At 42.4% G+C, this 23,851-nt stretch overlaps 1 protein-coding gene across 1 annotated transcript in view; it reads left to right on the top strand.

Annotated features, from left to right (window-relative positions):
- Positions 1–23,851, top strand: part of RGL1 (ral guanine nucleotide dissociation stimulator like 1) — a 77,139-nt gene that overhangs the window by 24,405 nt on the left and 28,883 nt on the right. The window contains exons 3-4 of the mRNA XM_074597601.1: positions 1,163–1,371; positions 12,015–12,092. Coding sequence (XP_074453702.1) covers positions 1,163–1,371; positions 12,015–12,092 — 287 coding nt within the window. The remainder of the gene's footprint in view (positions 1–1,162; positions 1,372–12,014; positions 12,093–23,851) is intronic.

The raw sequence follows: 23,851 nt of genomic DNA, 5'->3' as shown, positions 1-23,851 counted from the left end.
TTAATAAATACACTAGTGCAGAATTTCTTCCCTGTTTGAAAGCAGTTGTATTGCGTAACTAGTTATTTTCAAAAGTATGTTTTAATTGTAAGATGAGTAGTCATCAAGAAAATTTAATATTTCTTTTTTCCAAGCAAGTTTTGTGTAGGGAAAATTTGAATGGAGGAGATATATGCTGTTGCCACCACTATGCCCTTTCAGTGTTTCTGTAAAGGTGGTGTCATATATAATTCTATATATACTCTGTCTATACCTTTAAGTCAGGTATATAGCAGATTATACACCCTTAAAACAGCCATAAGATCCATGGAACAAAATTTTGCAAGTTACTCAGGAGTAATTTCCTTCATTGCCTGTGGGGTTGCATTGGGATAACAGTGGGGTTTGTACTGTCCCTCACACATATTTAACAAATAAGTATTTAAACTGGTCACAAAAATAATTTTCTGAACTGTCCTCTAAATAGTGGCAGAATTTAAGGGAATGTTTCTGTTATTACAGACTTAAAGCAGGCTGTAAGCATTAAAACCAAATGCTGCTTAAAAACACGCACAACCCCAACACCAAACCCTACTTTTGTTCACAAATATCGTGCCAAATGGAAACTGTAAGAGAAAATGACACTGGCATGTTTGCACGATGACTTTGATGCCCTCCTTGCAAAAGTATCATGAAATGTTTTGCGTTCAAATGTGTTGGTGACCTTAGGTTCTGTGTGACGACTCCAAGTCGGTATTTTCATCAAGGGAGTTGTAAGTGCTGATGCTAAAGTTGTGGTCAGTTTTCATGTTTATTCAGAAGTTAAGTGGGACACTGAATTACCACTCTTGTTCCCTCTGGTAATATGCTTTGTGGGATAATGGATTTTCTTTCAGATAATAATATACGATGGGATTGTAAGATAACTTGATAGCAGTCAGTTTATAAAATATTTTGTGGAGCATGTCGGAGAAATATCTTCAAGTTAAACTTACTAAAAACCTCTGTTATTTGATACAGCGTTTGGTGTTTGGAGAGCCAAAATTGACAACACCATTTGGTAAATTAAGGTGGACTATTCCTGTGAAAAGGTGGAATTTAATCTGTGTGTCAGTGTGAAAGCTGTGTCAGGGATCTGGCTTCTGTCTGATTTTTGTGCTTTGGTTTTGTTTCAACTTTGTAGGCTGAGGGGGACCAGTTACCTCCAGAACATACAGTCAGCCAGTATGAAACGTGCAAGATCAGGACTATTAAAGCTGGAACTTTGGAGAAACTTGTGGAGAACCTTCTGACAGCTTTTGGGGATAACGATTTTACCTACATCAGTATCTTCCTCTCAACATACAGGGCCTTTTCTTCTACTAAGGAAGTACTGGAACTTCTCCTTGACAGGTAAGAACCAGTATATAATGGAAAATGAGCCAACGTTTACATGGTAGGGAGATGTTGTCAGGAATTTCTTCCATTACTTTTAGCGTACATGGACTTAATAACCTGATAGGCAGATGTCAAGAATACTGCAAAATTCAGAATCTCAGCATAAACATAAAATGTGTAAATGTATGCTGCCCACATCCCAACTCTCACTAATATAAACTCTCAATAATATGAATTTAATATAGCTTTTCCCCCAAAAAAACCCAGAATGCATGGGCTGCAAAGTCATGACTAGAATACCAGTATATATTTTACTGGATACTGGTATTTTCAGACCTAAGTCTCCTCCTTGGGGCTGCTGATTTGAAACAGGGATTGTACAAACGTGAGAAAGAATTCACTATCCCCTTCTAGTACTTCACATGAACATGCAGCTGTACATCTTTGCAGACAGCAGAAGAACCCCTAAATGTTATGAATAGCTTTTATGGTAAGACTGTAAAACCACATCTGCTATATCTTTATAAATGCTTAGAACATGCAACATTAGTTTTCTCACCCTAAATTCTGAGACATGACTGGGTCAGAGGTGATCTTATTTTGGGAGTATTGTATTTATTGCATTTTTCAAAATCAAGTGATAGAATCATAGAACGGTTAGAGTTGGAAGGGACCGTTAAAGCCCATCCAGTGCCACCCCCTGCCCTGGGCAGGGACACCTCCCACCAGCCCAGGTTGCTCGAAGCCTCATCCAGCCTGGCCTTGGACACCTCCGGGGATGTACAGAGTTGTTCTGGCATATAGAAATTAGAACAGAGGAGCAGCATAAGAACTCTTAGGTTTTAATTTTGGTTCTCCCACTAGGTAGATATGGAACAAGGTGTGATGCATTACCTGTGCTTCTCTTTTGTATCTGAAAAGGAGTATAATACTGCTTGCTTTGTCAGAATGTTTTGTGGCTCAGTGACTAGTGATGTTGAAATGCCTGGCTGCCAGGCCTGCCGGCGTTGTAATAGCTGTGGTTGCTCAAGTGCAGCAACTTCACAGCCGGGTAAGAAGTCAGACGAGGGAAGGGCAGCCATCCTGGGGCGCAGACTGTGCAGTTAGATTTACTGCTGTGAGCTTTGCGTCTCAGTCCATGCCAATTCTGACATGGAATGTGAGGAGCAATAAAAACTGACAGTGCATATATACAAGAATATAAAAATGTTGAGGAATTCCTTCTTTTGAACGGGTAATTATATACCCTCAGTTTTCTAGTCTATGTTTTGGACATACATGTCTTTGAAGAATAAAATATGAAAGGACAGCAAGTTTGTGTGAGTTCTAGTAACTTTAAAGAGGAGCTGGCTTGACAAGTGACAGTGTGTGATGAGAATCTCTTCCTTCCTAAGCATGTGAATTGCCAGAGCGCCACAAACGTATAGGAGAAAGCAATAGTTGTAGGCATATACGTTGTTACTTTCAGCCAATAATGCTTCATGTAAGATTTATTTTACTTACTTTTTATAAAGATACATTTTTAACAGAAAAAATTGGGATACATAAAATAGTAGCCTTTGCAAGGATGCTTTGCCCAAAGTAGTTATTTCAAATATCATTGCGCTAACAGTGCAGGTTTTGTTGCTCTGTGTTAGTGGGTTGCCATACTGCTCTTTTGGGGTTCTTATGTATTAATTGATTTGTATCTGGGGAAATTTTCTTTCTGTAATTAATGAGAACTTGTGAGTAGCTCAAATAATGTGAATGAGTCAAAGGTGGCTGTATGCCTGATGATACACAGCTCCCTTTTTGACTAAAGGCTCTTAAGACAACTTATTTTGTTGTAAATTACATACATATACATCTGTTAAGATGCCCAGAAAGCATCTTTATGTGTGTTCCCCACCCAGTTCAACACAGTTTTGATTTTTAGCTGTTTCCATTCTTATTTCTCTGTTACCGAGGTACTTCGGTAATGCAAATAAATGTCCCACCTGAGACTGTGACCTCATTTTACAAATCACTGTACAAACATGCCTAGAATTGTTTGCAACAGTCTCCACCCTGAAGACCCTCTACTGTCAAGAGAGGTAACAAAGGAAAACAGTGAGAGGAACAGACTGTGGTGCAGACAGTTAGGAGGAGTATACAGAGGCAAAGAGACAGTGAGGGTTTAACTTAGGGTGATGGTTTGGGACTTCAACCTGGATTTTCATGCAGCAAAATTTTTACGTGTCCATATCTAATTGGTTTTTGCTGTCCTCAGGAGGCAGAAGACTTAAGCACAATATACAAATTGCTCTTTGCATATTTACTTTATATATTTATAAAAGATCCCGTGTATCTGACAAGCAAGTTTAAAACCTACTGTGAAATCTGCTAAGATGGGTGATCACCAAAGCGATGTTTTTGGAGAAAAGTGCTTGGCACTGGGAGGCTGCCTTGTGTCCTGGGTGGTGGGCTGGCTTTGGGTGGTGCTGTGGGTGCTGCTGGAGGTCTAGATGAGCTGAGGCATGGAAAGGCATGTCCAGCTGCGGGGTCCCTGCTCATGGTTCTCCCCCTTTGCCACTTCATAGGGGACATAGCTCTCCAGAATTGCAAATTCACCCCTTCAGTGACTAGGGAAATAATTAAATCTCTCTGCAACTGAGTATTGAAGCATTTTAAACTTGGGGCTGGAGCCAAAGGGGTAATCCATTGAAACAGCAGTCCGCCTTACAGCCAGTCATCCTTGGTCTGGTTTTGATTGTTTTGTGGTGTTTCATCACTAGCCATTAAAATGTTCAAACTCCGTTAGGCTGCACTCTTACAAGGATGATGAAAAAGTCTTTTGGGAATCTTCCTTTTGCACTGGAGTTTGTAGAGTCCTCTAGATAAAGGGTTCTGATTTCTTCCTATATTTTCCCCTAGTGAAAAGAATCATAGCAACCTAGAAATAGAAACGTACAAAACTAGTGAAACATAGAAGTTATAAAATCAGATACTCGAGGATTGGGAATTTGAGAGGGGGAAGAACTCAATATCTTTATGAATATCATCATCGTGGGCTTTAGTTTCTACTTCTATATTGTTTTCTTTAATGTAGGTGTTAATGATAAGATTTTTAAAAGCAGCCTGAAAAAAGTAATTACTCTTTTTCTGAGAATCATTGGTCAGGAGACACCTAAACTCTTTGGCTCCTGTGGAAATGCCAGCTCCATGCAGTAAGGTTTCTATCAATTGTATAGCTGGTGCCACTTAGCTCAGTTAACTCTGCAATTAAGTTCTAAATATTTTCATATCTGGGAATTACAGTTGTAATATTACAATTGGATTGCAACACAAAAGAAGTGGCAAGTCTGACTTAGGAGTCTTTCTTACATTTTCTCAGGAGCGTATCAGAGGAGAGAAAACCAGCCTTGACTGGAAAAGGAATTGAGCTTGAAATGTGTGCACAGCCAGTTTGTAATGGGTTTCATTTGAGCATTCAAGCAGGAATGAAGAGGTAAATAGGTGTCCTCTTCTAAAGACGATGTGCTTCTTGTTCACTGCGTCGTTGGATGCTGATTGAGGGGAAGGATCCTGGGCCAGATTTGTGCACTGCTGTGGTCCTGTGGTCTCGAAGAGAATGAATTCCTGTCTTGTTGGTTTTTGGTACTGTGCTGGCTTGGTAGAAGCTCTGCTTTAAGGAGGGGCATCCTCTTGTGGTTGGCTTTGAAGGTAGGAAAGGGGAATAAAGGAAGTTCAGATATTGCAGTTTTGCTTCAAACAAATAGCCTAAATTATATTTATAGCAAGTGCTCAGGTAAGTTTGGGTCAGGTTGTTGAGAGCAGTAGCAAGTCAGGAGCATGCATGACACTGAGAAAGTTGGCCGTGCCCTCCTCCCACACCGCTTTATAAGGTGAGCATGTCAGAAGAGGGCAAGAACGCACAGGGAAAACTCTCCATAGAACAGAACTTGCTTTTGTGAGCCTAGTTCTGATCTCACTGACTTGTGTACCTCTCGGAGTAAGTTATAGCATCTCCTTCAGAGGAAGGGCACGTAGGCTGCCTGACCTTGTTAACATTATCCCCAGCCTTTATAATAAATGATAGAACCCACAGGAAATCCTAGGAGGTCACCGCTTCCTTCCCCTCTCACAAATCTGAGGAGTGTAGTGTTCAAGAATCCATGGATGTTTCTCTTGGCTTTTCGAGTATCACGGATAATCTAGAATTTTATGGCTTGGGACAAAATATAGATGAAATTTAAGCTATAAAAGTTAGAATGATTTACATGCAGCTGTGGCATATGGACTTGTGAAGAAAAGCAGATGTTATAAGGAAAAATAAAAGAGAAATGGATAGTAATTGAATTTAACCAGCTTAGTTTTCATCTCTACATTAGTGTAGAATAAGTAGTAAAGCGTCTGCATTTTTGCAACTTTCTTGTTAGTGATACTTGTTGTTCATAACAGTACTGAGACTAAAGTGGGTGTCAGTGCATAATCTGGGTTTTATAAGTACTTGTGGTGTTTTCCAGTGAAGTAAAGAAGTAATGAAAAGGGCACTCTCTTAAAAAAGCAAGTAAGATTTTGGCGTCAGTTGTGAATATTATTTTCACATGAAGAGCTTGAGCCCCGTTCCTTATTCTTGGTGATAAAGCAGGATTGTGGAGTAAGGGAACAATCGTGAATGGTGATGCTGAGCTCTTCTTCTTTGGTCCAAAGGAGAACAGTGATGCGGCCAAATCAAAAAAAAAAAAGGTCCCTTCCATCTTTTGACAGGTGAGCAGCTCCTTGACACAGAGTAGGAGGGAACAGCATCTGCATCTCCCCGTTATAGGACACGTTTTGTGTAGGAAAGCACATATTGACAAGCTTCCTCCAAAATTTATGTCTATGGAAGCCAGGTTGCCCTCAAGTCTAGTGCATTCATTTTGTGTTGGAGTTGCTGTGGGTACACCGTCGCTGAGAGTGCTGCAGAGTTATCTGGTGTATGCGTTCGAAACGCACACATTCAGATTAGACGAAGAGAGTGCTGGGAGTACTGGAAAAGTGTCCCTGGAAATCTGGATGTATCATACCCTAAGTGTGTGAGATATTTTTTGGTCATTTGATGAGGTCTGCAGAATATCCTATCCAAGCAGCGCAAGCATTAACTGGATTTGATTTGGGACATGAAACTTTTATTCTGTTCAAAAAAGGTGAGATGCTCCTCCCTGAGTGACAGAGGCAAGTAAAAAAGCAGATGCCGTACTTAAGAGAAGCGGAAGTGTTAGGGCAGAAAAAAATGAACTTTTAAAAGGTTTGAATAATTTGTGCTTTTGTTAAATCAGTTTGTGTTGGGTGAGGTTTTATCAAGTCTTCGGGGTGAAGCTTTTTCCTCTGGCTTGGGCCTTTCTTTATTAAAATCAGCTGTGATCTGCCCCGTGAGTGTGTGAGGTTCTGCAGCCACCAGTAGCTGCTGGGCGGCCTCTCTGGGCTGCACACTCTAATCTTCATTTCCAGCAAGGCTGTGGGGGAGTTGGTAGCTTTCTCTCTGCTGGTGCAGTAGGATGGACTAGAGGGACAGGCGCGTTGCATACGCTGCCTTCACTCCTTTCCATGTGAGTCGGGAGAGTGGGAGGGAAGCCCTCCCAAAGCCAAGCACATGTGGCCTGGGTTCTGGCACAGCAGGAACTGCCCAGTTGCTCGCTGCTAGTCCTTGCGGGATTTTTGCCTCCCACAGCCCGCGCTGGTATTGTCATTGCAGGAAGGCACAAACCAACAGGGCCAGGAGGAACACTTCTAAAGGCAGTTTCTGCCCTACGATAGGGAGAAGTCACACTAAGTATCAAACAAGGCATATGGAATAGTATAAATTGTTAATGTACAATTCAGAACATTCTAAGACCGATGTGGTTCCCTGTGTTTCAGTCAGAAGACACTTATTGGACTTTTAGTGCAATGCTACTTACTGTAATGGACTTTAAATCAGGCCCTTTGATAACTTCTGTCTTAAGTAAAAAATCAGAGATGTGCTATTTGATCTCTAACTCTTAACACTGAGATCCTGAATAATTATTCCTTTTTATTATTATTTTTTTTTTTCGTCCAGGACTTCAAATTAAGCTTTTGCTTTTTATTAAATTTGAGATTGGATCCCTATTCATTCTTTTGGCTGGATTCAGCCTATAAAGGTTTTCTTTCAACATAGAGTAGAAGTAAAACTAAACAAAATCTTGGGCGTAAACTGGTATGTTGAAAAGTGAGGGGGATGACTTGTATTTCCAAAGCTATTTAAGAGTAATTGGACATCCGCATCCCTTTAGTATTCATGGAAGTTTGGCATCTAAACGCAGCAGACAGCTTTGAAAACCTGCCAAGGCTTTAACACTATACATTCTGATATTTTCTCTTTGTTTGGTAGAAGTGGGTAGGGAGACTTAAAAGAAAAAAATCTTGTTGGCATTTTGATGTGAAAACCCTCGATGGAAGTTCTTGGGGAGAGGAAAAGGAAACCATCTCCTCCTGCCCCTGGATGTGGGGATACAGCATGATCCTTCAGTGTCCCCGCTGCCGCTGGGTGTGCTGTGGAATTAAACGCTCACAAGAGTGGTGGAAGCCAAAGATGTTCATCTGTCCAGATGAGAGCAGAACCAAGTTCCTCTCTTATGTATTTTATTTTGTCCTGGTGATCGTGTTCCTTGCAACAGCGCTTAAAAGCGGGGCCACGCTGTGCTTGGCACAGTCGCGTAAGAAGTGGCAGCCGGACCCTGTCTCAGGGGTTTGCAGAGGAGGGAACGGATGCTTTTTGATGGGAGAGCCAGCGCTGGATAATGACAGCAAATAGCAAGCTAGTTTTACATTTTCAGTTCATTTCTTCTGCTGGAGGATCAATAGAGGGTAAATGAAGAGGGAAATAAAGGCAGAGAGGGGATATTGAGAGAACGAGTACTTTGTAGCAGACCACGCTTTTAGGACAGTAGCTTTATATAGCGTTTGGCTCGCTGTTGTTACTGTAGCATCTATTCTTTCCTCTGTGGTTTTCCTGTATACCAGGTGGTTTGTCTGCTCAACTGAAGAAGCATCTTCATGTCTGTGATTCTATGGGTGTATAGTTCAAAACACCTTGCAATTCTTACTGAGTATCTGTGCTTTCAGTCACTTGTTTTGATGCTTATAAGCCTTATTTAGGGCTTTGCTTGGGGCTTTTGCAGAGAACTATCTTTCCTTATTATTTCCAAATCATTCAAAGAGTATTTTTCTCCCTCCTCTTCCCTTTCCTTCTTAACAGAGATGCAGGAGTGCATTTTCTACTCTATTTTTCAGTGTTTAAATATTCAGTATTTAAATATTCAGTACTACCCATTACATTCTGGTCTCATTTGCTTAGTCAGCCCCTTTGAGGGGAGTCTATAACTTTCCAAACGCCAAGCAAGGCTGAAAAGTTCTGTGGGCTACAGGATCCTTTTGTTTCTCCTGTCTCTTTTTGTATGCAAAGCATTCATACAAGGCTGGGGAGTGAATGGCTCTTTGTCCAGGAGCTGGTGAGAACAGAGCAGTGCAAGTCTGCAGAAAGGCTGTTCTTTACATCAGATGTATCATTAACTCCTCCTAACCCATATTTAATGACCTGTTGTTCATGCAGAGCCCTTGCATTGAGAGACAGACAGAGGTTTACATCTGGCAATATAACGAAGCATTACGTACTTCCCCAGTTTTGTGCTCTTTATTACTGTGTTATGGATTTATATTATAAAAATAATTAATTTTATAATATAAAAATTATAAAAAATATTATAAAAATAATCTCTCTAGTGGGATTTAAATGCCTAATGCTCTGCAAATACATATTTTATGTTTCATACAATACTAGGACAATGACACTGTGAGTCTTCTCAATAAATTTTGCTTTAAGAATTAATAGAAACTTAATTGTTATTCAAAAACTGAAGCTTTCTCTGCGTATTTCTCCCAGCAGGGGGAAAATGTCTTTTGTCTATTGGCTGAGATAAATTTTAGTCATCTTGCCTAGCAGATGGCAGTGGAGAGCGAAATTCTCTCCCTTTAGCAACAGGACAGGAGCAGCCATCATAGCATGTGATGAACGTTTTATCAGCAGCATGTCTTGATTCCGTCCTGGGTAATCTCCGCCAAGAAGGCGTCAGCATAGCTCTCTAAATAGCCCCCCTTGTGCTCTTTTTGTATCTTCTTGGTAAGATGTTACCCAGCGTTCTAATATTTGTAAATGCAGGACAATCTACGGGTCTGCAAGAGCAAATGTTGAAACCAATGGAGTTAAATCTAATAGAAATAGGTTAAACTTTACACTTCAGCCTAGCAAAGTGTTGGAAGTATTGTTCTTAAGGCTCCTCTGATGTATTCCATCCTTGCAGTAAAGCAATTGGAAGTATCTCAAATAGTTAATTGCATTCACTTTGAATTGCAAACACTAGTAATGAGCATTTAGGGTATGACTGAGAGCCGAAAGAGGCCAGGTAGGATTAAGTGGTGAATTTTGGGTATAGCCAAGAGTCCGGAAGAAAGTATCAATTCAATTTTACAGCTTCAGTAGTACTGATCCCAATTTAAAAAAACAAAACAAAAACAAAAAAACCCCAACAAACCAGGCAGGGTGTGAAATTGCCTGGAGAATATAGGAGAAAGCACAGAGGCTGTCGATGCACCAAGAAATTTCAGAACAAGATTGACAGCCATTCTTTTACGGAGCAGTGGTTCATTTGTGAATGCTCCTGCTGTGATTCACTGTGACCACCGAGGGACTGAGGTGTTATTCAGCATGTTTAGAAGTGGATTCTTATCCCATTGTCAGTTTAGCAAAGCGTATTTCCTTAGATGTGTGGACTAGCTCTGTGAAATTTCAATGGCAAAATGAGTTATCCTGTATGTACATCTTAAGGACCCTTTCTGTTTTAAGAAGTCCTTATAACTTCCTATCATACTTCTGCTGTGTTATAGGACCAGCAGGGCTGTTTCAGGATAACCGAGAAGAGCTTGGGCCCTTTAAAACATAAGCTTGCAAGTTTTTACCAATGTGTTATGCCTTTTTTTTCTGAACAGATAAATCACTGAGATTTCTGAAGTCTTCACTGCTGATGTGGGAACTTGGGCTGAATGAGAGTCAGTGTGTTGGTCAGACTAAGCTACTGGGGTCAAGCAGCCGTGATTTTGTTCCCAGCTTTGTCACGGATATGCGCTAACAACTGGAGCAAATCATTCTTTGTTATGTCTACCTGCGATGTAGTCAGAGGTGCAAGATCTGGTTTTAAATGAGCTGTTTCAGATAAGGCAAGTGGTCTTGGGGCAGTAGTCTCAAGGCTGAGTAAGCCCAAGCTGACCTCCTTATGACTGGGACTACACTGCTGCTATCACAGGGATTGCTTTTCTCCTCTGCTAGTTTGGGTTTCCTTTGCAGTGCACTGAAATGTATGCAAAGCCTTGCTCCCTGCCTCAATTTCCCCATCCACAGTGGAATTGTCCAATGTCATGTCCTTGTCATAAGATTGTTGAAACTTACATTCTTTTTTTAAAGTGGTGTGGAATTCTGAGATTGTGAGCCATGGTAGGGCAGAATATATTGATATTCTGATACGAGGGTGGTGGATCATGGTGCTAAAACATATTATTTACAATCTAGCAGATCTGCTGGTGAGGATGAGGTGAGCTTGAATTCAGTTACACTACGTGACTTTCTATATGGATTTGGGATTCTTGCATAGGCAGCCTTAGACTGATGCTTTAGAGGAGCATAAAACTACCACCTCTTTTTTTTATCCTTTGAAATCTTTTGGATGAATTTGCTTCTGTTCTGACATGAACCTTCTAGACACAAACCGACAGCCCACTATATATTCTCTCTATATGATGTTAGTAGGATGTTGTAGCACAAACACTTAAAGATGCTCTTGTTCTCCTCACTATTCAGATTAATTGCAGGTGCCTGACACAATTAGAACAGAATGTGTAATGTGCCTTATTCTGGACTGTGAGTAATTGTCCGCCTTTATTAAAGCTGCCCGTAAGGAACCAGGACATTCTTTATGGAGCTGTGTATCTGAAACAATAGGCACCCATTGAAAATGAAGGCCGTAATCCTGCCTTCAAGGCACATGTGCTGCCTGTGTAGGTAAGGGATTTCGCTCTGCGCTCTTGGAGTTGTGCCCATGGTTTCCTTTTTCCCAGTGGCATTTTCACAGTGCCATGGGCCCTTCCCACTCGTGACAACTGTGTGAGGACTTTTGGCACAAGTGGGCACTTGCACCTAGAAAACCTTTGTGTGAAATCACCTTTGGGGTTAGAAGGAATGACAAATACTAGAGAAACAGAAGCTGTATTGGAGACAGTGGTTGTGTTACAGCCTCATTGCATGCTGGAATGTCGCTCTGGGAAAGGATGGTGTGGAAATGGGCAGAAAGGGAGCTGTGAGCAAAGAAAATGTTTTGGTTAATTCCTCCTGTGTGCAGGCTGCTTTGTACAAATTAACGAATTAGGTTGGAAGATACTGGCTGTCTCTTTAGAATGATATTTTTTTTTCCCTTCTAAACTAACTAATCTTCAAGCTCCTGAATTTTGCCCAACTGTTTGATTCCATACTTGTAGTTTGAACTAGAAACACTCTTCAGTTGTTTATGATAATTATATAAGCATTATGCTATTTGGGATTTTGCTTTTATTCAGTAGAGGTTCCCCTAAACACCCATGTCACTTTTCAGGTATGGAAGCCTGGAGACCTCAAGCTGTGAAGAGGACGGAAGCCAGGATTCCTCCGAATCCAAAACAGTACTCAAGAGGTAAGTGCGGTTTTGCACTGCACGGGGAGCCCCCGTCAGGGCCGGGTACTGGGGAGGATGTGGGCAGCAGAGCTGCTGTTTCCTTTGAAAACGCACAACGCTGTGTGCTCGCTTAAACAGCCTTGCGTAAAGGCCAAACATCAACTGTCTCCTAACGTATCCAATAACATAACACAGATCTTTCTGTCAGGGAAATCGTTGCAGAATTAAACATGAGATGAGCACATTTAGGCCAACTTTTTGTTGGTTAAACAAACAAGGAGTGTTTGTTTCCCCTGCCTTATCTCTAGTGGTAAATGGTTATTGCTTATGACTGATTTTATTGTGCGTTACAACAGTGTCTGCAGACCAAAGCTGAGGTTGTTTCAGGTGATGTGTGTATGTACGTATCTTCTCCATTAGTGCCGCTATCATTCACGGTGTTGCTTTTAGAGTGAAATTTAAATTCTGAAGTCATCCTCATTTGCAAGAAAAATAGCAAAGCTGTTTTGAAATGCAGTTTAAACGGTGTGGGGGGGAAAGTGGTTTGGTTATCATCCTAGCATCACATGAAACTGCATTTTATCTTTAGACATTGGGTGTAAAATGTGCCTCAGGTCACCAGCATTTGTACTTTGACAGCTGTATGATCTGTGGTCTGCATGCTTTGTGGCAGTAAGAAGTAGTTGCGTCGTTATATTTGATTAGTCTGTGGTGATGCTTGACCCTTGTCAGCATTACTGAAGTTTGTTTTTCTATTAATTTATCTCAGCTTCCGCTAGTTAAGAAAACGTTAACTTTTTTTTTTTAATCAGTGCGCTGATTTCTCAAGGTGTAGTTGAAAAAGCAGCCTTTAGTTTCCTTTTGTTTTGAGATAGAAGAAAAATGTTGAATTTTTCTATCATGAGATACACAGTCCAACCAAGACTGGGAGACACACTGCAGCATTTTCATTCCCGAGATTCAGGCAGGTTGTTGATTCAAATCCCATTCTATCCTACAGTATTGGGCCTGCCCTTCTCCCTGCTTACCTCCATGCTTTTCTAATGGCCAGCGTGTTGGAATAGGGAGGTCTCAAGTCTGGCTTAAAATGGTTCAAATATCCCTGGTCCAGAAATGTGCCATTAACACACTGAACACCTTCCTGTCCTCTGTTGTCTGAATGGAGTGGTTCGACAGCGGGGTTGCTTTGCCTTCTCTCATCCATGCAGAAAGTCTTTTGTTCAACCAGCAGAGACAAATTGGTAAAAGCTCCTTGGCTGTGAGCGTTTCAATAGCCGTCTCTGAAAACACAAAGAATTATGCTTGCTTGACTGCAGAAGAAATGTAGAGCTTAATTAATGTCTGTAAATGATACAGGATTCTCAAAGGCTTTAGTTAGAAACAGAATGTTATTGCTTGTTAATTTTATTTTTTTTAGCATTTAGCAAGGACAGAGAGCTGCAAGCTCTGATGACTTGGGCTGTTCCTCTTGCCCCATGAGACTCGATATTCTCTGGTTCTTTCCTGGCTGATGTAACAGAGAGCTATTGACGCTTTTCTCCCACTTTACCATGAGAATTCATCAAAGAGCGACTGGTAGTTAAAATTTGATCACAAGCACCAAGAAGGCAGTATTAGGTAGGGGGTCGGAGCAATAATAGGCAGCCAGCAGGTTCCCACACTTCCATCCAAATTGAGCTTCAGGGTTTCTTCCAACTTTGGGTAAGCCATTTGACCTCCCCCGATCTCAGTCAGTCCAGCCATAAAATAAGAGCTAAAGCAGCACCCTTCCTGCAAAATAGATTAAGTATTTATATTGAGGATGGGAAAGGTAATTTCATCAATATAAATCCTGTTGGGATTAATCTCCCAACTGCCTTTTCATGGACCCAAAGCAGTTTGATTATGAGATGGAGAGAAAAGGGGGGAAAGTAATCTTGAGGTTAGTGTCACTCAGGCTTTGGGCAAAATACATCCATTTTTTGTTATACCTGAAGGTGAGCATGCAAGTTAAATAACGTTTAGTAGGACCGTATTTGTCTTAATTATTTTTTTTAAATGGAACTGTTCTCCTACTGACGTACACAGTTTATCACATACTCCCTGCCTGGTTGCTTCCTGCTGCATCTGTGCTGTCTTCCCTCTTGGCACGTAATCGTCATGTAGTGCCTTTGCACAGCCAGGGGCTGACAGGTGGATGGACTCTGTGGTCCTATTTCTGTGGTAGCACAACTTCTGATGAGTTTATCTGACAAAATTTTTGTTAATATAGTCTGCACAGCTGATTTTTATCCTTTGGCCCTTGTAAAATACCGTTTATGTCTGAATTTGATACCTGTTACTCAACTGCAATATTTATTGACAATGAAGTTGTCAACAAAGTAGTTTGTCAGGTATATGTGTTTTAACAGATCCTGTATAAATGTGAATTCACTTTCCTGCCTTAAAAATTTCAACGGCTCCCCGTTGTTCTGGCTACTTGTCTCTTACATATAATTAATGGTATCTGGAAAAGAGGTTGGCTTTTGTAGTCCTGTTGTGAAACACGTACTTCTAGTAGTTCAGGTTTTCTCTTGTCTGGGATAATTCCAATATAATTGCATTTGCCCTCTTTTCTCATAGAACAGAAACATGATATAATTGTGTTCTCAGTTTTATATGACTTGGAGAAATAAGAGGAAGAAGGAGTAGAGCCATGTTATTTCTTGCCATTAACTCTGTGTTTCTCAGAGGAAAAACATCTCGTGGGGAAGGCTGTGGTCTGTTGCTAGAGATATTCTGCATTTGTCAGGCTCCTGTTGTGACAGTTGGGATGCTTTAGAAATCCATTAGAAATGGGGATGCAATTTAAAGCATTTCCACTGGTTTGACACACACAGAAAAAAGCTACAGAAGTTAAAAACAACTGCGGGAGAAGAATTTATGGCTCTTTAGGTGTCTGGTGGAGCTTTAAAGAGGAGGGTTTTTTTTTGCAAAATCTTAGGTACATATGGGAGGAACATTATGTCAAATGTGGTGTACTGTAAGCCGACAGGCTACTAATGTCTATGTTGAAATTCTCTGTGCTTGTTGTACTTGTAGTATAGAGTTGTGACATGATTTGAGAAGGAAAATGCCTGATGTATGTAAATATATATATATCTTTTTTAATTATTAATCTAGCATTCCACTGGGTGTTCATGTAGCTCAGAACCTGCAAGCCCTATGCTAGGGCTTGGGCGCCCTTATGTCGCAGGCTCGTTTGAGAGACTGATGGGAGCTACAAACCTACCCTTGTATCCCCAAACCCTGGGGCCGAGCCAGCACACGTTTCTCGCGCTTGTTGCACTGACACGTAGTTGTTACTGACCCGAGATCATCTCAGCCATGTTCAGAAACATGCCTTCTAAGGATCCCTTCTGCCAAGGGTATTTTCTCCTGCTCACTTAAACGTCATTCCTATCATTTTTGGATGGATGGGGATGGAGTAGTAAAAAAAAAAAAAAAAAAAAAAAAAAATTTAACAGGGATCTGACTTAATTACATCTAATACAAAATATCATTTGGGCTTTTTATTATTATTTTTCTTTTCTTTAAAACTGCATTCAGTACTACACAGTGTAAACAAAGGTACTGTAATTTTGTAACTTTAAAAATACACAAACAGTTTGGAGCTCTGAACACTGTCAAAAGCTTTGTGCGCTTAAAAAAACAAGGTGCCATGGATGCCCCTAAGCTTTAGCTTTGGGGTTTTTTTTGTTTTTTTGGTATCAGGACCCACCTTAGCTTTTCATGTTCAGTAGTTTGCTTCCCACAGTTCTCGTTACTTTCAGTCAGTCAAAAAGTTCCTGATTGCAAATAACAGAAGAATAAAGTCCAGAAAAGGTCAGATATTTCAGTCAAATGTCTGAGTTAGATGGACTTCAGCCTCTGTTTCCAGTAATATGGTGCCATACCTCTCTTAATTGTCTGATAAGAGAGTTGTAAGGAGTAACTTACTTGACCCTCTATCTCCTCCTATAAGCAGTTCTTTTTGCTCTTCTTTGCATTATATAAACAAGATTGCCTGGTGCTGTTCCACAGCTCTGTGTGGTTTTGTGTCAAGGTGTGACAGAGTTGCCTCCTCATCTTAGTTAGGTCGTCACTGTCTTTGGAGTTCTCTGTGTTCGCTACATGTTTTTTAGCTTAGGACTTCTGCTGACTTTCAAAAAGAAAAGAGTAGATATAACACACCAAGATGTGACAGTTCAGAATCACAGAATGGTTTGTGTTGGAAGGGACCTTAAAGATCATCTAGTTCCAACCTCCCTGCCATAGGCAGGGACACCTCCCACCAGACCAGGCTGCTCAAAGCCCCATCCAGCCTGGCCTTGAACACCTCCAGGAATGGGGCAGCCACAACTTCCCTGGGTGACAAGTTCCAGTGCCTCACCACCCTCACAGGAAAGAATTTCTTCCTAATATCCAGTCTAAATCTCCCCTCTTTCAGTTTGAAACCATTACCCCTCATCCCATCACTGCACTCCCTGATCCAGACTCCCTCCCCAGCTTTCCTGTAGCCCCCTTTAGGTACTGGAAGGCTGCTATAAGGTCTCCCCAGAGCCTTCTCTTCTCCAGGCTGAAGAACCCCAACTCTCTCAGCCTGTCCTCACAGCAGAGGTGCTCCAGCCCTCTGAGCATCTTCAAGGCCCTCCTCTGGACCTGTTCCAACAGGTCCATGTCCTTGTGCTGAGGACTCCAGAGCTGGATGCAGCACTCCAGGTGGTGTCTCACCAGAGCAGAGCAGAGGGGCAGAATACCCTCCCTCGCCCTGCTGGCCATGCTTCTTTTGATGCAGCCCAGGATGCAGTTGACTTTCTGGGCTGCAAACGTACATTGCCAGCTCATCTTGAGCTTCTCATCCACCAGCACCCCCAAGTCCTTCTCCTCAGGGCTTCTCTCCATCCATTCTCCACCCAACCTCGATTTGTGCCTGGGATTGCTATGACTCAGGTGCAGGACCTTGCACTCAGCCTAGTTGAACTTCATGAGGTTTGCACAGGCCCCACCTCTCCAGCCTGTTCATGTCCCTCTGAATGGCATCCCTTCCCTCCAGCATGTCGACTGCGCCACACAGCTTGGTGTTGTTGGCAAACTTGCTGAGGGAGCACTAAATCATAGAATCATAGGGTTGGAAGGGACCTCTGGAGATCATCTAGTCCAACCCCCCTGCCACAGCAGGGTCACCTAGAGCAGGTTACACAGGAATGCGTCCAGGCGGGTTTGGAATGTCTCCAGAGATGGAGACTCCACCACCTCTCTGGGCAGCCTGTGCCAGTGCTCTGCCACCCTCAAAGTAAAGAAGTTCTTCCTCGTGTTTAGGTGGAACTTCCTATGCTTAAGTTTGTGCCCATCACCTCTTGTCCTGTCCCTGGGCACCACTGAAAAGAGCCTGACCCCATCCTCCTGACACCCACCCTTTAAGTATTTATAAGTGTTGATAAGATCCCCCCTCAGCTGTCTTTTTTCCAGACCGAAGAGACCCAAATCCCTCAGCCTTTCTTCATGAGAGAGGTGTTCCAGTCCCCTAATCATCTTGGTAGCTCTCTGCTGCACCATCTCCAGTAGTTCCCTGTCCTTCTTGAACCGGGGAGCCCAGAACTGGACACAGTACTTCAGGTGCGGCCTCACCAAGGCAGAGTAGAGGGGGAGGATGACCTCCCTTGACCTGCTGGCCACACTCCTGTCCACTCCAAATCCCACTGTCCATGTCACTGACAAAGATGTTAAACAACACTGGTCCCAGTACCAACCCCCGAGGAACACCACTTGTCAGTGGTTCCCACATGGACATTGAGCCATTGACCACAACCCTTTGAGTCTGACCATCCAGCCAGTTCCTTATCCACCGAGTGGTCCATCTATCAAATCCATGTCTCTCCAATTTAGAGACCAGGATGTCATGTGGGACAGTGTCAAATGCTTTGCATAAGTCCCAGTAGATGATGTCAGTTGCTCTCCCTTTATCTACCAGTGCTGTGACAACATCATAGAAGGCCACCAAATTTGTCAGGTATGATTTGCCTTTGGTGAAGCCATGTTGGCTCTCACCAATTACCTCCTTATTTTCCACGTGCCTTAGCAGAGATCCCAGGAGGATCTGCTCCATGATCTTGCCAGGCACAGAGGTGAGACTGACTGGCCTGTAGTTCCCTGGGTCATCCTTTTTGAAAATGGGGGTTATGTTTCCCCTTTTCCAGTCAGCGGGAACTTCACCAGACTGCCCTGACTTTTCAAATATAATGGAAAGTGGCTTGGTGACTTCATCTGCCAGCTCCCTCAGGACCCGTAGATGGATTTCATCAGGTCCCATGGACTTATGCAACTACATAAAACCATATAAAACCATACATACATTAAACGCAAATAAAAATTATTACCATGATGAGTAGCATTAAGAATTAGAGAGAGGTCCTGATGATAGTACACATTACATGAACTGTAGACAATTTGTACCATAATTCACTTATGTTTTTAAGTGAGGTTGTGTAGTTTAGATGTGTGGTTCGGTACATGTAAATGAGGAAAGAAAACAGAGCAAAAAGAAATAAAATACTTTCTCTGGCTCATGTCTGATGTGAAGACTCTACATACCTTACCAGCCAGCACTCATGGGAAACTTAAATGAGGTGGTCATGGCCAAGGGATCTTAAGCACCTTTACACGTCCTGGGAAAGGGATCAGCAAGCCAAGCCACTAATGCTGTTTGGGCACTTCAGTCCTCCTGAATTGCTTGTGTGCATTGCCTACGAGATAGTTAGAAACAATGCTTTTGGTGATAGGACCTGATTGCTGTAATCTCTATTTGGAGCAGGAGAGTTCCTCAGTTAACTTTTAACCTGCTGTTAAAAGGTTGAGATTTCTCTGCAGAATGATCAGTGAAATAACTTGTGCCCTATTTCCCTCCCCGTACTGAAAGATGGGGTTAATTTTGGTCTCTGGGCAATCACTCCTGGCAGACTACTATACCCAAACCACAAGCTCCATGAAGTTAAAGAGGTGATGGATTAAAGGAGCAGAACACTTCTTTCCCACAAGATAGGCATTAAAGACCTGGCTGGAGCTGGTTGAGGACAGAGAAAGGAACCGTAAAGCCTTTGAAGTATAAAATGCCTTAGCTGCTTATATTTTCTGGAAGTTGATGGCTTCACTGGATGCTGAGATGCCTCTGAGTAATGTGAGGGTCCAAAACAGTGCTGGGGCCATGGCACTGAGGTGACTTGCTGGGCTTGCGAGACCTGCAGAGCTCATGCCAGCACATCACACGTCGTGGATAAAAGGTGCTGAGCTTGTTGCCATGAGTTTTAAAGATTTCTGTCAGTGAAGTTCACAGAATTTATTCATTCCTGTTAAGCACACACAGAAGAACGTCCAGCCTGGCAGTCCAGGCTTGCCTGCAGCGTTTGTGTTCAGGGCAGACTAGTTTAATGTTAACTGAGTCTAGTTACTTGAAGACCTCACTCAAAAACGTAGTAGCATGAACCTGAGATTACCTGCAGGAGAGTTTTTTCAAGAGGCAGACAATGTTGCCGTATTGGTCCATGGTCTTGGACCATGATTTTTTTGTTTGCTTTCCGGATGTCTAATATTTGTACGTTTTCTTTAAAGATACCCTTTAGACATGTTGGTAAATGTAATGGGGAGAGGAAAAAGCGTGCCATTTCCAGCTGTATGTAGAAATAACTCTGGCGTTTGTAGCTAGTAAGAGACTCTAGAGCCGGGGCAAAGGTGATGAAAAGGAAACACTGTGCCATAAACAGTGAGCCGTGTTCCCATCCGTTCATTTACATCTCTCCTTCTGATGAAACCAAAGAAAGTTTAAGAGCTTTTATAAATCGCAGTCTAGGTTACATGTCTCAAGGATAGTAAAGAGAGAGCAGTAGAACCGGAAAAGTGGTCTCCCGGTTGCAGTATGATGTTTCAATGGGGATTTTAACTGTCTTTATTTTTATTTTTTTTTCCTGGCTCCACTGCGCACTTGCATCCCCGGTGCTGTAAAAGGGAGGATTCTTGCTGGAGTTGAACCAGCTGAATAAGAAGCAGAAACAGTTTATATAGTACAAAAAGTAAAATAGCTTTAAGCCATCAACCTATCCTCTTCTGCAGTCCCACGCGCTGCCATGGCTTAGTCCTGAGACTTTTAAATCCTAAATGAGCTCGAGTAACAGCAAAAGTCTTTTCAAGCCTCCTTTTGGAGCACAAGGCTGGGGTTTCTGTCTGCTACTGGCTTTGGTGTGCTGATGTGGAGTAAATTGTGGTGCTCTCCCTCCGATGAATGACAGGCCACAGAAATGAGTCAAAATCCTTGGGGCTTTTTTTGTTGTCTTGCTCCTAGCTGCATCCGCATTAGTATCAAAATGTGGAATTTATTTGTTATTAAAACTTGGAATGTGGTGCAATTGAAAACCACAGACAAAGCAACTCGAAGCTAAACTGAAATTTCCTTGTTTCATTCCACAGCAATTGGGTAAAACAGTTGAAATAAAGAAAATTAAGGAACTATTCAGTTACCACATGACGTGTCTTGCATGTTTACCCATCGTCTTCTGTATTAAAATACTCTATGTATTTGTAATATAATACTCTGCAGCATTTGGAGTTTCTTAGAGTGATGAACAAACATTGTCCCATGACTTCTTGTGCATTTAGACCTTCCTGACAGAAAACTTGTCTTTTGGTTCCTGCTGAAGTTAACAGTGCGGCTGGAAAACAGCGTGCACAGTTACAGGACTGCAGAACTAAAACTGGGCCTGAAACATTGCGCTCCAGGAGAACAGACACCAAAGGAATGTGAGACAAATGGAAGAAAATTGGCTGGAAGTTTCTGATGCCTGGGAAATCCATGGTGGGAAGCAGTTAAGATGCATTTGGGAGAGCAACAATCAGCATTCATTCCAGTAAAGCCAATTAAGCTAAAATAACAGCAGAAACCAATGTGGTTACATGAGAAGCGGAGTCAAACACAGGGCAGTATAAGCAATGGAAGAGGGGGAGAGTTATGAAAACAACCAGAACCAAGCAAAAAAGAATAATTAGAAGAGCAAAGAAAAATAATGATTGGCATCTCAATTAAAACAAGCTATTTCCTTAGTGACTGTACATGCAGCCCAGCAAAAGCCCCCCCCCCCATGCTATTCAACCAGTTCTTTCCAAATCAAAAGAAAAGCAGATCATTTACCGGAAGCCATCAGCACGTTATTTATAAACGGACTGGGTGTGAGAAGCTACTCTTACATCAACCTTTGCTTGCAGTTTATATACTTTTTACCCCTGATTCAAAGCTGAGATTTCACTGCCTGTGTTGTTATCTAACAAGCAAAACTGAGAAAACACAGCTGCCTTCATTCAGTCTGGGTGAGCAAGCCTGAAAGCTATCCCGTGGACAGCAGAGGAGAGGGAATAGCCCTCTCTAAAGATTATTCCACTGATGGTCTTAAGTATGCGTTTGGCAAATTACAGGTAGTTTTGTGCATGTTCCTGTCTAATTTCATAAGAGATCAGTCATTTAATCTCTTTTTGCAACTGAGATTCTTCTTAATTGTCGAGATTCCCTTCTACTCATTCTTTAGAAATAATTGTGGTGGGGAAGAAAATGCTGCTTTTGCCTTTTAGGCAAGAAATGATCTCTTTAATTCCTGTGCGGAGCTGTTCAGGACCAGTGCTATAGCTGTCTTCCCAGTTGAGAAAAGACTACGCAGAATTTCCGTGTAACCTATTGAATCACTTGTGGCTGTGATACGAAGGCCTCATTTTCCACCTCCTCCATGCCCTGCTAGCTCATCTTAGCAGAGATATTAGACTTGGAGCTGCCGCAGCCGCATCATGTTTTGTGGTAGCTCTGGGGAAAATGTGAGTGGATGAGGATTCTGAGTTCCCGGTTTGTAAACGACAGAATCGGATACACTGCTTCTGCCTAGCTGTAGATAGATTTTGGAGACCGAAACCTTTGGGGATGGGATTCAAGCAAAGCTGGTACGGAGTCAGAAGACTTTGTGATAGGCGTGAAAGTTGAAAGCATTGCTGAGCAGAGCCCAAAGTTTGTGGTTGGCAGGACAGGAGTTAAACAGTAAAAAGCTTTTTCTTATAGGCAGGAAAGGAAAAATTTATAGCTCGTAATCAACCCATGAAAAATGCAGTCTGTGATGTTTCTTTCCTGTCTGAGGTCTTGGACGGCTCCCATTCCATCTGTCTGTGGGTCTATCGGGTACAGGGAGTTTCTCCTCAAGGGCAGCAAATATAAAGCTACTGCAAGATATGGGCAATTCTCCAGCCTGTTTTCAGAGAGCTTCCCTCCCTAACACTCCAACTAAACAGTCGGGCGATAGGAGGTCAGTAGGGCACAGTGCACCTTTTTTCTCCTTCTTCTTTCCCCTCTTGACTGAAATGAAATTTTTTCTGGCAAAACCCAGTGTCTGTAATGGCTGTGAACTCTTCACCCTGCTCTGGGAGACTGGGTCTGTCTTAAAATCTGTTTATTCTTCAGCTTATGAAAGTGGCCATCAACCGAGTCTCTGAAAACTGAGCCTTAGTATAAGGAGTGCGTGAACAATATTAGTACAAGAAATTATCCTGCGGGGAGGTGCCTTCTTCCAGATCATTGCTGAACTGGTAAATACTCATAAGAAAAGAATACCCAGCCTAGATTTTGGTGGTGGAGCCGGTAGGGGTGGTGGCGAGTTTGTGGTGTGGGTGTGGAAAGCGGGGCACACAGCACGAGAAAATACACTATTAGGGCACAGAGCGAGGTACAGTGTTCCCCTGCCTGTCAGAAAAGAAAGGAAAGCATAGTAGGCACAGGGCAGTGGTGTTTGTGACTGTAATTGCTGCTGTGCTGCAGCTACAGCAGGGCTACAGGAGATGAGGGAACACGTGAGAAGAGAGGAGGGTGGAGTGAGGGCTCGGGAGCATCGCCGTGGGCATGTGTCCATTGTGGCCTTTCTCAGCTGTGGGACGTGGAGCTGGGCTGACACTGTTGGCTTCACCGCGGTGGTGGGGGAGCACTGGCTGTCGTGTGACACCTCTCCTGACTGAGAAAATTGGCCCTGAAACTCCAGATAGAAAGCTTGGCCACCACTGGCCTAAACTGTGAAGGCCTTACTCGTGCATACGGTAGAAGCTTGTCTGAGCAGACTTGTGGAAATTCAGTCCAAACTAGTTTTCAAATGTGAAGAGAGTCTTCCCAGCTGCACAATCTGTGCTTCATGGTTGCAATGAAACCTGAAATCCAGGATGTGTTTGTATGTTCATTTTTGGTTGTAAATACTTTTTGTAGATCTAAAATGGTAATTCCAGAGTTTCTCCTGTCAGCAAGCCCAACCAAACAGCATTACTGACAGCTTTCCAAATACTCTCACTAATTGAAAGTTGGAAGTTGCCACAATAGCAGAGAAAGAAACAGAAGAAACAACAGACTAAAGTGGATGGGACTTGTTAAATGACATCTGCATGGGATTAAAAGTTAACTGAGTTTTGAGGAAAAAACCAATATGATTAAAATGGGACAAGGAGAGTGGGAGAAGGTATCTTTACTCTTTCTTAACTATTGGTTTATTTTGAGTGCTGCTGAGTGAGCAGGTACTGCTGTGCTTTCCCTACTTGCAGAACAAATGTGCCAGTACGACTCCGTGGCTCTGATACGAGAACCTTCTGCGCTGGCTTTTGGGGTCCTCGTTGTCTACGTGTGAAATCTGTGTTTGTATTTGAACTCTTCTCATGATTTCATAAATTGAGAGAGGCCCTCCTGGCAGGCTTGTCCCTTCCCATTTTGCAGCTATTAACAC

The sequence above is a fragment of the Larus michahellis genome, chromosome 8 (genome assembly GCF_964199755.1).
Source record: "Larus michahellis chromosome 8, bLarMic1.1, whole genome shotgun sequence".
NCBI classification, from domain to species: Eukaryota; Metazoa; Chordata; class Aves; order Charadriiformes; family Laridae; genus Larus; species Larus michahellis.
This window is presented reverse-complemented; position numbering and strand designations above follow the sequence as displayed.